At 44.6% G+C, this 16,952-nt stretch overlaps 1 protein-coding gene across 3 annotated transcripts in view; it reads left to right on the top strand.

The window, feature by feature from the left end:
• Positions 1-16,952, top strand: part of tdrd9 (tudor domain containing 9) — a 117,079-nt gene that overhangs the window by 24,795 nt on the left and 75,332 nt on the right. For all 3 annotated transcript variants that reach the window (XM_086003094.1, XM_086003092.1, XM_086003093.1), the window contains exons 4-6: positions 6,834-7,055; positions 9,762-9,884; positions 13,675-13,755. In XM_086003094.1, coding sequence (XP_085859220.1) covers positions 6,834-7,055; positions 9,762-9,884; positions 13,675-13,755 — 426 coding nt within the window. The remainder of the gene's footprint in view (positions 1-6,833; positions 7,056-9,761; positions 9,885-13,674; positions 13,756-16,952) is intronic.

The raw sequence follows: 16,952 nt of genomic DNA on the forward strand, positions 1-16,952 counted from the left end.
ACATTTTGCAGGTTTTAAGCAAGTGCAGAGGCAGGCAAAAAGGGAGGGGAGGATGATTCTGCTATTCCTGTTTACACCTCTTTTAGACCCATCTTTTGTTTCTTTACTTGCCCCATTACCATCTCCTTTTGCCTTGTACAATCATACCTTTTGTCATTTAATCCCTCCTACCTTTCACCCTAGCATGGACCTTCCCTTTTGTTCTTTCCTCCCCTCTGCGCAAGAGACCAGAATTGGAGGAGCGTAGAGATCTCGGAGGGTTGTAGGGCTGGAGAAGGTTACAGAGATATGGAGGGATTTGAAAACAAGGAAGAGAATTTTAAAATCGACGAGTTGCTGGATCGGGAGCCAATGTAGGTCAGCGAGCACAGCGGTGATGGGTGAACAGGACTTGGAGCGAATTAGGATACGGGCAGCAGAGTTTTGGATGAGCTCAAGTTTATGCAGGGTGGAAGATGGAAGGCTGGCCAGGAGAGCATTGGAATAGTCAAGTCTAGAGGTAGCAAAGGCATGGTTGAGGGTTTCAGTAGCAGATTAGCTGAGGCAGGGGCTGAGTCAGGCGATTTTAGAGGTGATAATGTGGATATGTGGTCGGAAGTTTATCTCTGGGTCAAATACGACTCCAAGATTGCTAACGGTCTGATTCAGCCTCACAATTGCTAGGGAGAGGGATGGGTTCAGGTGGCTAGGGAACAGAGTTTGTGTTGGGGACTGAAGACCATGGCTTCAGTCTTCCCAATATTGAGTTGGAGGAAATTGCTGCTCCTCCAGGACTGGATGGCGGGCAAGCAGTTTGATAAATCTGAGATAGCGGAGGGGTCAGCTTACATAGGGAACCTGACGTCGTGTTTTTGGATGATGTAGCTGAGGGGTAGTACGTCGCTGAGAAATGGGGGCCAAGGATAGATCCTTGGGGGACTCCAGAGGTAATGGCGCCGAAGCGGGAAGAGAAGCTATTGCAGGTAATTCTCTGGCTACGACTGGACAGATAAGAATGGGACCGGGCAAGGACAGTCCCACCCAGCTGGATGATGGAGAGACGTTGGAGGAGGATGGTGTGGTCAACCGTGTCAAAGGCTGGCGATGGGTCGAGAAGGGTGAGGAGGGATAGTTTGCCACAGTCACAGAGGATGTTATCTGTGACTTTGGTAAGGACTGTTTCAGCACTGTGGCGGGGGCGGAAACCTGATTGGAGGGATGGAAAGATGGGGATGGATTTGGGTTAAAGAGGGGGAAAGTCTGTCCGGGCTTCTGCTTCTAGTCATTATCCAACAATCCTTGATGGTGCCTCCCATGGTCAGATAATTTGCTGATACTACCTGTTGAGACCTGCATTTTGATAAAGGCTGTTTGGGCAAGATACGGGACAGGAAGCAGGCGTGTAAAACAGAGCTCCAGAAAAGAAGTGCCTTCAGCAGATTCTGGGAGAAAACTGGCCTGATGATTAACGGGTGGGGAATAAAGCCCCAAAATAATAGTACAAATGTTGTTAAAGTTGCATAAATCATTCATTTTGTGCACATCTTCATCATTTGACTTCCTGAGACCACCAATAACAATAAAAAGCTCTCCACTTGACCGGGCAAGAGGGTGCACCATTTCACAAGGTTAAAATGGAACAATAAAGAAGTAAGTGTTTGCTGTTTCACTACTTTGTGCTCGTTTCCTTAGAAACAGCGGCCTGGAGTTTCCGCTAGGTTTTATTTTGGCGCAATTCTCCCAAAAGCTGCCAAACCAGCACAAAGATTCGTGGAATTTGTAGCGAAAATTACGTCTACTGCAAATTCTGCAATCTTTTGCGCTAGCTCTGGGGGGAAAAAAAACAAGCTGGTCCCGCTCCCAGATCGAATGAATCCCCATTATGAGTTTCTACTAATTGCACCTGTTTGTGGGACTTCGAGGAGGCTATTAAGATTAAGCTTTTTTTTATGTGCGAGGACACTAATAGGCATGTTTTAAAGCTTATAATTTTTTTAATGTGCTAAAAAACTGATTACTCTACACCAATGAAATTAGTAAATGGTTCTGTATAGTTTTTAAAGTCATTTTCAGTTATTTAAAATCAGGTTACTCACAGGTGGTGGATTAGACACTGATTAACAACATGTATTTATATAGTGCCTTTAACATAGCAAAGCATCCCAAAGCGCTTCACGGGAGTAATATAAGACAAAAATTTGAGACCGAGCTACATGAGAAATTAGGGCAGGTGAGAGGTCGGTTTTAAGGCACGTCTTAAAGGAGGTAGAGAGGCGGAGAGATTTAAGGAGGGAATTTCAGAGCTTGGGGCCTAGGCAACAGCAGGCACGGCCACCAATGGTTGAGCGACTATAATCAGAGATGCTCAAGAGGGCAGAATTAGAGGAGTGCAGATATCTCTGGGTTGTGGGGCTGGAGGAGATTAGAGATAGGGAGGGGCGAAGCCATGGAGGGATTTGAAAACAAGGATGAGAATTTTGAAATCGAGGCGTTACTTAATCGGCCAATGTAGGTCAGCAAGCACAGGTGTGATGGATGAACGGGACTTGGTTAGGACACGGGCAGCCGAGTTTTGGATGACCTCAATTTTACATAAGGTAGAACGTGGGAGGCCAGCCAGGAGTGCGTTGGAATAGTCAAGTCTAGAGGTAACAAAAGCGTGGATGAGGGTTTCAGCAGCAGATGAGCTAAGGCGGGGCGGAGACGGGCGATGTTACGGAGATGGAAATAGACGGTCTTAGTTATGCTGTGGATATGTGGTTGGAAGCTCAACATAACATAAGAAATAGGAGCAGGAACATGCCATTCGGCCCCTCGAGCCTGCTCTGGCATTTAATGAGGTCCTGGCTGATCTGATTTTCGTCTCAACTCCACTTTCCTGCCCACTCCCCTTAACCCTCGACTCCCCTGTTGCTCAAAAACCTGTCTATCTCTGCCTTGAATATATTCAATGAATCAGCTTCCACAGCTCTCTGGGGTAAAGAATTCCAAAGATTCACGACCCTCTGAGAGAAGAAATTCCTCCTCATCTCCGTCTTAAATGGGCGACCCCTTATTCTGAAACTATGCCCCCTCGTTCTAGATTCCCTGATGAGGGGAAACATCCTCTCAGCATCTACTCTGTCCAACCCCCTCCGAATCTTGTATGTTTCAATAAGATCACTTCTCATTCTTTTAAACTCCAATGGGTTTAGGCCCAACCTGCTCAATCTTTCCTCATAAGACAACCCTTCCATCCCAGGAATCAACCTAGTAAACCTTCTCTGAACTGCCTCCAATGCAAGTATATCCCTCCTTAAATAAGGGGACCAAAACTGTACGTAGTACTCTAGGTGTGGTCTCACCAGCGCTCTATACAGTTGTAGCAAGACTTCCCTACTTTTATACTCTTTTTTCCCCCCCCCCCCCCCCCCCCCCCCCAAATGAAATATGGTCAAATATGACACCAAGGTTGTGGACAGTGTGGTTCAGCCTCAGACAGATGCTAGGGAGAGGGATGGAGTCAGTAGCTAGGGAACGGAGTTTGTGGCGGGGATCAAAAACAATGGCTTCAGTCTTCCCAATATTTAATTGGAGAAAATTTCTGCTCATCAGGAACATAAGAAGTAGGAGCAGGAGTAGGCCATACGGCCCCTCGGGCCTGCTCCGCCATTCAATAGGATCATGGCTGATCCGAACTTAGAATCACGTCCACTTCCCTGCCCTCTCCCCGTAACCCCTTATTCCCTTAATCAGCTAGGAAACTGTCTATCTCCGTTTTAAATTTATTTAATGTCGCAGCTTCCACAGCTCTCTGGGGTAGCAAATTCCATAGATTTACTACCCTCTGAGTGAAGAAGTTTCTCCTCATCTCAGTTTTGAAAGGGCAGCCCTTTATTCTAAGATTATGCCCCTAGTTCTAGTCTCACCCATCAGTGGAAACATCCTCACCGCATCCACCCGATCAAGCCCCCTCACAATCTTATATGTTTCGATAAGATCGCCTCTCATTCTTCTGAATTTCAATGAGTAGAGGCCCAACCTACTCAACCTTTCCTCATAAGTCAACCCCCTCATCTCCGGAATCAACCGAGTGAACCTTCTCTGAACTGCCTCGAGAGCAAGTATATCTTTTAAATATGGAAACCAAAACTGTATGCAGTATTCCAGGTGTGGCCTCACCAGTACCCTGTATAACTGCAGCAAGACTTCCCTGCTTTTATATTCCAACCCCCTTGCAATAAAAGCCAAGATTCCATTGGCCTTCCTGATCACCTGCTGTACCTGCATACTAACCTTCTGTGTTTCATGCACCAGGACCCCCAGATCCCTTTGTACTGTAGCACTTTGCAGTTCCTCTTCATTTAGATAATAACTTGCTCTTTGATTTTTTCTGCCAAAGTGCATAACCTCACACTTTCCAACATTATATTCCATCTGCCAAATTTTTGCCCACTCACTTAGCCTGTCTATGTCCTTTTGCAGGTTTTTGGAACTGGATGTCAGACAAGCAGTCTGACAATTTAGAGACCGTGGAGGGGTTGAGAGGAGAGGTAGAGCTGGCTATCCTCCGCATGCATGTGGAAACTGACGCTGTGTTTTTGGATGATGTCTCCAAGGGGCAGCATGCAGATGAAAACTAGGAGGGGGTCAAGGATAGATCCTTGGGGGACACCAGAGGTAATGATGCAGGAGCGGGAAGAGAAACCATTGCAGGTGATTCTCTGGCTATGATTAGATAGATAAGAATGGAACCAGGCGAGTGCAGTCCCACCCAGCTGGACGATGGTGGAGAGGTGTTGGAGGAGGATGGAGTTATCAAAGGCTGCAGACAAGTCGAGAAGGATGAGGATGGATAGTTTACATTTGTCACAGTCACAAAGGATGTAATTTGTGACTTTGAGAGCCGTTTTGGTACTGTGGCAGGGGCGGAAACCTGAGTGGAGGGATTCAGACATGGAGTTGCGTAAAAGATGGACACGGATTTGGGAGATGACCACACGTTCAACTTTGGAGAGGAAAGGGAGGTTGGAGATGGGACGGAAGTTTGCAAGGACGGAGGGGTCAAGGGTTTTTTTGAGGAGAGGGTTGATGAAGGCAGATTTGAGGGAGAGGTGGGACAGTATCTGAGGAGAGAGAACCATTAAGAATGTCAGCTAACATGGGAGCCAGAAAAGGAAGTTGGGTGGTCAGTTTGGTGGGAATAGGGTTGAGGGAGCAGGAAGTGGGTCTCGTGGACAAGATGAGCGCGGAGAGGTCATGAGGGGAGATTGGAGAGAAACTGGAGGAAGATGTGAGTTCAGGGCTAGGGCAGGGGGGAGCCTTAGAGGAAGTTTGGCCTGGTGGGCTAGGGGAAGGAAGGGAAGTGGCAGAGGCAGCTGAACGGATGGTCTCAATCTTAGACGAAGAAGTCCATGAGCTCCTCACACTTGTTGGAGGTGAGGGTGGAGGAGACGGGGGAGAGAGGTTTGAGAAGATGGTTAGCAGTGGAGAATAGAAGCCAGGGTTTATCTTTGCATTCCAGAATGATTCTGGAATAGTGAGCAGTTTTGGCAGACGAGAGCAGGACGCGATCATGCTTTATGTGGTCCAGCCGGATCTGGCGGTGAATGGCGAAACCGGTTCACAGAATCACAGAAACCCCACAGTGCAGATAGAGGCCATTTCGGCCCATCGAGCCTGCACCGACACACATCCCACCCGATCCCCGTAACCCCTACACCAACACATATCCCACCCTATCCCCGTAACCCCACGTATTTAATCCCCCTAACACTAAGGGTCAATTTATCATAGCCAATCAACCTAACCCGCACATCTTTGGACTGTGGGAGGAAACCGGAGCACCCGGAGGAAACCCACGCAAACACGGGGAGAATGTGCAAACTCCACACATTGTCCCCTATATCCGATTAAAAATGCTTACTTTGTGTTAAACTCATTTTCAGCTGTATTAACAAAACTGCACCCGGTTACCACTCTTAAATTTGTTTTAATGCAAATGTTTTTTTCAAAAATGACATTCTCAAACACTGCCCGATTGCGCTGGTTCGTGGAAGAGTTTACATTTGGCGATATGCAAGTGACTTTGAGTGGAATCTTGAGCAAAAAAATCCACTCCTTAAAACTAGTTGTCATTTTGAGCACAATTTGTGCCTGGATCGCTGATTGCACTCAAAGCAGAAACTCTTGGCCAGCTCGTCAAAAGCATAAATGTAAGGGAGTGTGGTTAAGTAGGAGGTACTTTTATTTTGTATTCATTCTCAAGATGTGGGTGTCGTTAGCAAGGCAGGCATTTATTGCTCATCCCCAGTTGCCCTGGTTTGATACAACTGAGTGGTTTACTAGGCAGTTCCGAGTCAGCCACTTTGGTGTTGGACTGGAGTTCTAAAGGCCAGACCGGGGAAGAACGCAGGCTTCCGTCCCGAAAGGATACGCGTGAACCTGTTTGGTTTTTCAACAGTCCGACATTATCTGTCATTTTCTGTGTGCTAGTGTATAAGTTCTTTAATTTAGTTCCTTGGATGTACAGAGTAGAGGTTTAGAAGCTATTCCATTTGGTCAGGTTTCAGTTACAATTAATTTGGATGTTCAACTATCTTACCATTGATGGGTATGTCCAGAGTCGGAGAGTGATGCTTTTCCTCTGTGCTTTACTGATGGCGACCTTTTAATTCCAGATTTTTTTTTTTTTTTTAAACTGAATTCAAATTCTGAAACTGCAATGGTGGGATCTGAGCTGGCATTCTCTGGATTATTAGTCCAGGCCTCTGGATTTCTAGCCCAGTAACATCCACTGCATGACCATATCCGCTCATGCCCGAGATTTTTTTGATTGTTTTATATGTATTTGAGCTTTTATTTTGTAATTGCAGCTGGTTGATCTCATTGAAAATAATTCAGTCGTCATCGTCCGAGGTGCTACTGGTAGTGGCAAGAGTACACAACTACCTCAATATATTCTCGAATACTGCTTAAAAAAACCTGCATTCTGCAATATTGTAGTAACGCAGCCACGAAAAATTGGAGTAATCAGTATTGCACGCTGGATCTGCAAAGAACGTCGTTTGTCTATTGGAGGTTTGGTTGGGTATCAGGTATGTTAATATTCATGGCACTCATTGTAAAGATTACATTGTACTTTTTTAGTTTTACTTTTTTATGTTGCTTAGAAAATTATCTGCTGAAACCCTATTCTGTGACTGATTAAAGTTGACTACTTTTGTATAAAAGACATTGAATAACTTCTTTTTAAAATTACTCACTTTACTTTCATCTGTGGAGGATTTGTTGAAGCTCACTGTCTAGTTGCAGATTCTCTCTCTCTCTCTCCCCTCTCTCTCCCCTATACCCTTGCTTATCACAGCTATGTGACAGCTCTGCTGTAACTCTTGTTCCCCAACATTTCCCATGAACTTTATCACACTTGTCTGAAAGAATGGAGCCAGGTTGCTGAAAGTATTTGAATTTATCTTCTCCATTTTTGTGAAAAATAACATGTAAATTTCAAAATTTACTTAACACCTTTGGTAGTTTTTTCTAAAGGAGAGTTTATTCCAAAAATCTAGTTTATTCATTAGACCTCCTTAAGTAGAAGTAATGATTTTTATTCGTGGCTGTCCAAAATAAGCATAATATTCAACTAGGCGGTTACTGCAAAAATTCATTTTCCCTGATAACCTGTTTCCTACTTTGCTTACGTAGGATTGTATAGATTGTTATTTTAAGAACTACATAGAAGACTTCGTGCTATATTTAGCCTTGGGCTTCAAAGTTAGCATACCAGTCAGGTGATGTGTTGGAAAAAGGAGCCACGGATAGCTAAAATGTTATGTATCTAAATATGTTTTGGGCCTATCGAATCAGACACGACTACACATGTATATTTTTAATCAATTTGATCTTTATTTATGACAGACTTCAAGTACCAGCAAAGCAGCAACATGACCACAGCAGTAAGAGGACATTGTGCTAAATTTCTGCTATGGGGCAACCATAGCAACGGAACACAGTGACTAATCCTGCTCTGGGAACTACGCCAACCACGGTCTTCTTTCATCTGTGGAGGATTTGTTTTAGCTCACTGTCTAGTTGTAGATTCTCTTTTCTCTCTCATCCTTGCTTATCATAGCTATGTGACAGCTCTGCTGTAACTCTTGTGTTTCCCAACATTTCCCATGAACTTTATTACACTTGTCTAAAAGGATGGAGCCTCTTTACTGTTGGTCATTGCAATTAGCACTAGTAAACATGAACTATCTTTGACCAAGTATATTCTTTCCTCTTCTGAAGGCTATTCAACTCTAGTAGCCATCTTACTTACATGTCCACAGACTCAGCACTTCTATGTAGACTACGTTCCAAATGTCGCAACCATTGATGCTGTTTCAAAATATTATGACCTAAAACTGCATTGTTTATTTAAAAAAACTTACACAGTTACAATAATAAAAGACAATATTACTGTTTGAATAAAACAAAAAAAATCTAAATAATATTACAGTATACTAACTGGTCTCTAAGATGAATTAATCAGGCCTGCTGTAGTATCGCTGATTAACCCTTTCTATGCTGATCTCTGACATTCACCCAAAACTATTAGCCAACATCACACATGCAGGCTGCATTTGGGGTGTTAGTTGTGGGTAATATGTAACCCTCTTTTTGTGAGAGGGAATAGGAAGGGAACCAATCACTTGTACTTTCCCCTCCCATCTGGACTTAGCAACTTTCAGTAATAATGTTAATATTTTTATTACATCTTCTCTCTTACATGAACAGAAAACAATCTATTCTTATGTTCTGAAAAAGGCTCTGAAATTTTTAACAAAGTGAGGCTCTGAAAACACTGACTGCAAAGAAGTCACCCAGAAGTCAGATGTGTAATTATAGTGTGACAAGTTTAGCTTTGCATAGAATTACATGGAGTTTACAGCAAAGAAACAGGCTATTCAGCCCAACTGGTCTGTACTGGTGGTTATGCTCCATATGAGCCTACTCCCACCCTACTTTATCTAACCCTATCAGCATATCCTTCTATCTCTTTCTTCCTCATGTACTTATCTAGCTTCCCTTAAATGCACCTATGCTATTTGCCTCAACCAATCCATGCGGTGGTAGCAAGTTCCACATTCTAACTGCTCTCTGGGTAAAGAAGTTTCTCTTGAATTCCCTATTGGATTTATTAGTGACTATCTTATATTTATGTTCCTAGTTTTAGACTTCCCCACAAGTGAAAACATCTTTTCTACATCTACCCTATTCGACCCCTTCTTAATTAAAATTTTTTCTAATAGGTCACCCCTTAGCCTTCTCTTTTCGAGCCTCTTCAGTCTTTCCTGATAGTTATAACCTCTCAGTTCTGGTATTATCCTTGTAAATCTTTCTTGCACCTTCTCCAGTGCCTCAAATCCTTTTTGTAATTACAGAGACCAGAACTGTGCACAGTACTCTCAAGTGTGGTCTAACCAAGCTTCTATATAAGTTTAGCATAACTTCTCTGCATTTCAATTCAAGTTTACTGTGGCAAACCCCACATTAAATATGGACGTAGGAAATTATAGTGGGGGAAAAATATACACAACCTGCAACATAAATGTGACAACAGGAGGTCCAATGGCACAGACAAAAATTGCTTGCAGAGACATGATTTTTAATAAAATTTGGATGCATCTTTGTGTTAACATATAATAGGATAATCTAAATGCTAGATACCAGTTAATGTGAAGTAATTATTTTGCTACAATAATCCTAATGTCTATTATTATCTTCAATAATTTGATTTTTTTTGTTCTTGAAATAAGGTTGGATTAGAAAAAGAAGTTGGTACAGACACACAACTAACTTATGTGACAACAGGCGTTCTACTTCAAAAAATTGTCAATGCAAAATGTCTGACTGAATTTACGCACATCTTCATTGATGAAGTAGGGTATTTCTCATCAACTTTCTCATGAAGTAAATGTTGAAGCATGATTTTATGTTGTACTGTGTACATGCTATTACACTTTTTTTTGTATCCCTACATTGATCACCCATGATGATGTCCTTTCACAGTAAATAGGCTAAGTTGAAATCTTTTATACAGGAAACTTTGTGCTATCCGGCACCGACGGGACCGAGCTGTTGCCGTTCCCTCAAAACTGCTGGACAAACCAGCGCTAATGTTGGAGCATACGGAGCTTTTCAGCTCTGTATCTGGCAACAAACACTGTTGCTTCTAAACAGTCGGCCGTACCTTGGAAGCGTCTCTGTAGCTTAGCAACAGCTTCAGAGAGACTTTGCAGAGCCTGACTGTTGGGGGAAAAAAAAAGCCACGAGAAGAAAAAAAACCTAACTAAACGGCTCCTGATTTTTGCCGGTGGCTCGAGCTTGCCGGACATTTAGCCTCCGGATAACACACAGTTTCCTGTACAAGTGCTCTTCATGCAACTTTATGATAGGATAGCAGGAGGTGTGGTTCTGTGGATGGGAATGTATTCTCTACTCTGAACCTGAATGTTCCACCACAGCTGTCCAGTGGTCTGTCCAGTACTTGACATTATCCCAGCAAAAATGCATGTTTACCTAAGGAAATTGGACAAGACTTGGCAACACAGATTCAGACCCTTTGATAAAGATGTTTGCCACACATTCATTGGAGTCCAGGACTGCTACTGTGTGAAAACTTTGAGACTTAGTTGTAAATTGTATTAAGATGATATTTTATTCCAACTTGTTTCAGTATTTTTGAAGGCTCCCTGTTAAAGCCAGTTATGAGCCAATTTATTGACTTCTCTACATTTAAGAACTTTGGATTCCAGTCATATGATACCCACATAGAACGAAGCGTTCTCGAAAGTAACTGAGAGAATAATGTGTATATTGGTTTATTCTGGGCATGTAGCTTCAGATGTATACTCTCTCTCTATTAAGTATTGTAAAAAGTGAATTGCAGGATGTCAGTACTGTGGGAACTCTGGGCATCTGCTGGGTGTACCTATGGCATTGGTGGAGGACAGTTTCAGGAGACTCTGGACTAGGGAGATATCTAGTTTTCAGCCTAGCCTCTCCCTCCCTCGGTAGAGTTGGTGGTGGTACCATGCCATGCCATTTCATCTTTTCTATAACCTTTTGGTTATTTACTGGAATTACCACTTTGCGGTAGGATTAATGTACCAACTACTTTGAAGGACATTGTGATGGATCCACCATTATTTTTATTTTTCTAAGTTATTTCCTCTTTCATCCCCTGTAATCTTGAAGGTGCTGATTCATTTTGGGGTATGATTTCACAGGGCTCCCAACTTTTCAGTATCTCGCCAGAGTGGCTGTTTTTCCATGGGTGGGCCCAGGCACTGATTGATCACAAGGTATTTAAGCATGCAAGGCATCACGGATGAGCCTGACTTATTACTCATCTGACATGCATGTGCAATTTGCAGTGGGGATCGTGATCAGCAGTGGGAACCTTGGCTAATTGTTTTTTGTTTTTCTTCCTTTTTCATTGGCTAGGGGTGCTGAGGTAAACTGTAATCATCCTGACACACTCCTAGGTAAACTCAGTATATGAGGGACTGAATCTTGGACCCCTCTGGTTTGTATGTCCAGTACCACATTTGGATGGTGTAATTACCCACTAAGCCATCAGGAGAGCTACACCTTCACACTTCTGTGGAGTATTTCCTTTCATCTAGGTTAATAGAAACATAGAAACATAGAAGATAGGAGCAGGAGTAGGCCATTCGGCCCTTCGAGCCTGCTCCGCCATTCAACGAGATCATGGCTGATCATCCAAACCCTAGCACCCGGTCCCTACACCGACAGCCATCCCACCCAAGCCCTAGCCCCATAACCCCGTAACCCCACGTATTTAATCCCCCCTAACACTAAGGGCCAATTTTTGTCATGGCCAATCAACCTAACCCTCACATCTTTGGACTGTGGGAGGAAACCGGAGCACCCGGAGGAAACCCACGCAAACACGGGGAGAATGTCTGTGTGGAGTTTGCACAGTCACCCGAGGCCGGATTTGAACCCGGGTCCCTGGCGCTGTGAGGCAACAGTGCTAACCACTATGCCACCATGCTGTAATAGGTGATGTCCTTATAAATCATGATTTTTTTCCTATATATTTCAGCTGTGCAACTCATTGGGACTAATTTTGATCTGCAAACCATTGTTAGCATGGTTTTATTTGTTTTTCAAAAATAAATCAATTTTTTGAAAGATTAAATGATTTGAAACTGGTTTCCAAACTACTTGATGGTGAGCATGTGCACTGTATGGTGTGGTATTAAGCCATAAAGACAGTGTGGCGGTGGGGGGGGTGGATTTTAATCTCAGTGGGTGGGAGGTTAGAGTGTTAAAAAACTGAATCCTGACTCCAACCTGCCCATTTCTGGTTTTAATGGAGTGGGGGGGAGGGGCGGGGGTGGGGGTGGTGTGTGGCGGTGCAGCCGCCAACCTGCTCGTAGGAGGTGGGTCGCCCATTTAAATATTGAGGCTGGTGTGCCTCATGGTTATCCACCATTACAAATTTAACTCTGGCTGGTCGGGTTTACCAGGCCTCGGGGAACCCGCCAGCTAAAGTAAGGTAAGGACCACTGAATCCAGGAGGTAAGTGCCTTTCCACTTAGCTGCTAGATACAGTGTTACCGCCTCAGCCCCACCCCGAAGCTTCCGATTGCTCCCAACCTCCCCTCCTTGAGGCCACCGTTTCTCCCCTGCTCCCTGGCCCCAACGAGGCCTCTGACCTCCCCTCCCCGAGGGCTCTGATCCGATTTTTTTTCCCCCTCCCATCCCCATGAGCCCTCCAAGCTCCCCCCTTCGGCTCCCTGATCGTTTTCCTGGCCTTACCCCTCCAGCCCCAATGCTCCTCTGCCCCTGACCACGACCACCACCCCCACCCCCATCCTCCTCCAGATACGGTTCACACTCCCCGATGCTCTTCCGGCCCTGACCACCCCCCGATCCCTCCCTCCACTCTGCAGCCTAGTGCCGCAGGTCTACTTGCCCACAGCCAGCCTCTCCATCTGGCTGGCTGCAGGCGGAAAATCGAGCTTTGAAATGTTAATCAGGCCCGCGGGAAACTGTTACTCCAGGTTTCCCGACCGCTTTCTAGCACTGCCCCGCCCCGCCCCACCACCGTGCCCTACCCACCTCCAAATTAAAATTCCAGCCAGTATGTCCCAGGATTTGTCTCTGGCTTGTGTTGACTTAGGTGATCTCAGCCTGGGCAGCACTTGGGATGGGCTAGGCTAGGCTAGCAATTGGCTAGGGTTTCCTCTTGCTGCTAAATCACTCACCCTTGTTGGACATTGTGTGAAGAGAGGATTAGGCTTGGTTACCCACAGTCATATAGCCTACTGAGGCTCACCTGGAGTGAGATACTGGAAAGCTGCTCGCACTTGTGAAACCAAGCAAGAGTCTGTACCTTTGGGAAAGTAGGGGTGAAAATTTGGCGGGGAATGCAACAATAAAATAAACGGATTTCCTGATGAATGCTCTTAAAGCTCTTTACAACAATAATAAAAGTATGTGTATTACAGAATTAAGGCTGTAACTGACCTTTTGGATTCAATTAATGTTAATGGGTAAATGGATGCATGTTGTGTTTGAATACTGACAAACATAACAATACAGCAAAATTATTTTTTATTAAGGATTAAACCAAGTTGACATGTATGATAGCAAAATTGAACTACTCCTGTGATTAATTATTGTTGTCATGTCTAGGTCCATGAGCGTACTGAAGAAATGGATTTTCTGTTGCTGATTGTCCGTAAGCTTCTACGTAATAATTCTCGGTTTATTAAGGTGAGTATTTGATACAATGTTTAAACATATGCGGGTGGGGGTAAATTGGGTCGCGCCCCCTTTGGGGCGCTAACTGCGCCGAAGCGCTACTTTTAGTGCCCCGAAAAAGTTAGCGACCCTGTGCTTGAAATTGAATGGTAACACCCCAAGCAGGAGGCAGGGCGCTACTGGAAGCGCTCCCCCTCCTTGGGGCACTTCTGTTGAATATTGCGGCGCTACATGCAGCAGCGCCACGCGTATTGGCACGTAGCGCCGCGGTACTACAGGCCTCCCTCCCCTGATTAAAGGCGAGGGGTCTAGTGCGGCATGCACCGGGGCCCTGCTGGACCACTGGGGAGAAGAGTGCCGGGCTGACCGATCGCGGCTGGCACCCCGTAGGACGTGGCGAGAGGCGGCAGGTGCTGGCAGGCGGCCCAAAAAAAATGGCCACCTGGCACCTGCCCTTTAATTTGCGCCGCCCCAGCCGCAAACACAGCACCCTGACCCTGTCAGTCATGGCATCCGGTGGTAGGTCAGTGGGTGCAAGCGAAGTTTGCGGCCGAGGCGCTGCGCACGGCGATGACGTCATCGCCGGAGGCGCAGCACTGCGGGGCGCTACCGCCGCCGATAACCTTCCGCTGAATTTCGCGGGAGGTATTAGCGGCGCCGCGCCTGGGCGCTAGGTGCTTTGCGCCCCGTTAGCGCAAACAACCGAATTTTCCCCCATGCTGTCAGTGGGTAATTTTAACACTTGCACAGATTCATTGGTACTTTAATCTGTGCAGCATCTAGTTTAAAAAATGCAGCACATTTTATTTAAAGTTGTAAAATATCTGTTACATGTGTAGCAGATGGGTTGACCAGGCATAGAACAATCTATGTGAGCAACCAGAGGAACACAATTGTTCAGGATCTGTTTTTACCCCCCTCCTTTTTCTTAGGTTTAAGTTTGCTAATCATCAGTGTCTTTACTGGGTGATGAAATTTATTGGTCAGCCTGGTTTGTGGCATATGACAATTCATAATCATATTGTAGTGTCGGCCTTAGTTCAGTGGTAGTGGTACTCTTGCCTCTTGAGTCAGAGGGTTATGGATTCAAGCCCCATTACAGCGAGTTGAGCACATAATCTAGGCAGACATTTCAGTGCAGTACCGAGGAAGTGCTGCTGTCTTTTGGATGATGCGTTGAACCAAGGTTCTGTCTGGCCCTGCGGGTGGGAATGAACAATTCCATGATACTATTTGAAGAGGAGCAGGGGAATTCTCCTGGTGTCCTGCCCAACATCAGCATTACAACAGATTAGCTGGTCATTTATCTCGGTGCTGTTTGGGACCTTGCTGTGTGCAAATTGTCTGCTACATTTTCTTTTATTACAACAGTGACTACACCTCTAAAGAACTTAATTGCCTATGAAGTGCTTTCAGACATCCTGAGGATGTGAAAGGCACTATATAAATGCAATTTCCTTCCTTCTCTCGTGCGTTTTCCCTTTTCATTCTCCCTATCCTTCGTTTCCAAACCAAACTACTGAGATATCAATGTAAGTGAAGTTTCTGTTCCTGATGTGACGGCAAACTATCTCCCTATAGGGATGCGCCTCACTGAGGCGAAGTGAACTTGGGTGCAGGCTGATAAAAGCCAAAGCTTACGATCCTTCAGGGATGCTTAGAGGCACTGCTGGAGTTTCAACTGGATTCACACTTGTAGTTGAGACCTTCACACTCGTTGGGGTATTGGCTGTTGGAAGCTCAATGGGAAGAATCCCAACCCAAGTGACAGGCCTACTCCTCTATATTCTATCCATGAGTCGGGCTGTCTACTCAATCGTTAATGCCCTAAAGTACTGCATACCTGCCTGACTCAAATACTGGATTGCTCAGCTTGTCATAGAGGATTGGCTCTGTTCCAATTTCTCCCTTCCCCAGTCCAAATATACAGGACTGTCATCTTGGAGTTAGCTCAACCCCAGAGAGAGACCCTGCTTACAATTGGTATAAAAAACAAAATACAGTACTAGAAATTTAAAACAAAACAGAATTTGCCTGAAACACCAAGCAAGCCAGTTAGCATCTGTGGAGAGAAGTGACAGTTTATGTACAGGAAACTTTGTTATATCCGGCACCGATGGGACCGAGCTGTTGCCGATCTATCAAAACTGCTGGACATACAAAGTTAATGTTGAAGCATACGGAGGTTTTCATCTCCGTATCTGACAACAAACACTGTTGCTTAGCAACAGCTTGTAAACAGTCAGCCCGTACCTTGGAAGTGCCTCTGTAGCTTAGCAACAGCTTCAGAGAGACTTTCCAGAGCCCGACTGTTGAAAACAAAGCCACGAGAAGAAAAAAAACCTAACAAAACGGCTCCTGATTTCTGCCGGTAGATCGAGGTTTCCGGACACACAACCTCCGGATAAACCAAAGTTTCCTGCATCTGGCTCATGCCCTTCTTCAGAACTGGAAAAATAAGAGATGAAAAGGCATTTTAATAGAATCAGAAAGGGGTTAGGGGAGGGATAAAGCAAATGAAAACACAGGTAGTATTGGTTGGATGATGTTACTGATCATCTTAGTCAAGCAGTGGAAAGAAACATTTGTCATTAAAGGTGCAAATAGTGGAGGCGGTGGGTTACCTAAGTAAATGGGAAAGATAAAAAAAAACCTGGAGATAGTTTTGAAATTAAAACACAAGATTTCGACTAAGAATGGGTGCAACAGCTCTGAAGAGAGACAGAGTAGGTCAATAAAGAGGACGCAGGCTTTACTTTTGGTGTGGGGAGCGTGGAATACCAGTCACATTGTATTGTCATGAATACACCAGAAGCTACTCACTTAAAAAATCGTTAGTGCACTATTTCCCACTTGGTTTCTTTCTTCAGCTGTACAGACTGTGTAATCAGAAGCTGCAGATATTTACCAAATCACGGTGCTCTGTGCATGTAGAGAGCTTTCTGCCCGTGCACATGGCAAGTGTTGGGTTTTAAAAGGCTGAACATTGTAATAGCCATATACCACACAATATTTTATATGCCTCAGCGAGGCTCTGCTTAATGTTTCTATTTCTATTTCTAGACTAGAGCTTGAGCTTCTCTAATCTTTCTTTGTAGTTTATCCCCTTTGCAGGAGATCATTCTTGATTTCTGCACCCTGAATGCATTTTGTAAGATTCTTTGAGAACTTTGATTCCAAAAGATTTGACATTGACCCAAATTGGTAGC

This window comes from Somniosus microcephalus, chromosome 12 (assembly GCF_052327205.1).
Source record: "Somniosus microcephalus isolate GS21.2 chromosome 12, FLI_Smic_1.0, whole genome shotgun sequence".
Lineage (NCBI taxonomy): Eukaryota > Metazoa > Chordata > Chondrichthyes > Squaliformes > Somniosidae > Somniosus > Somniosus microcephalus.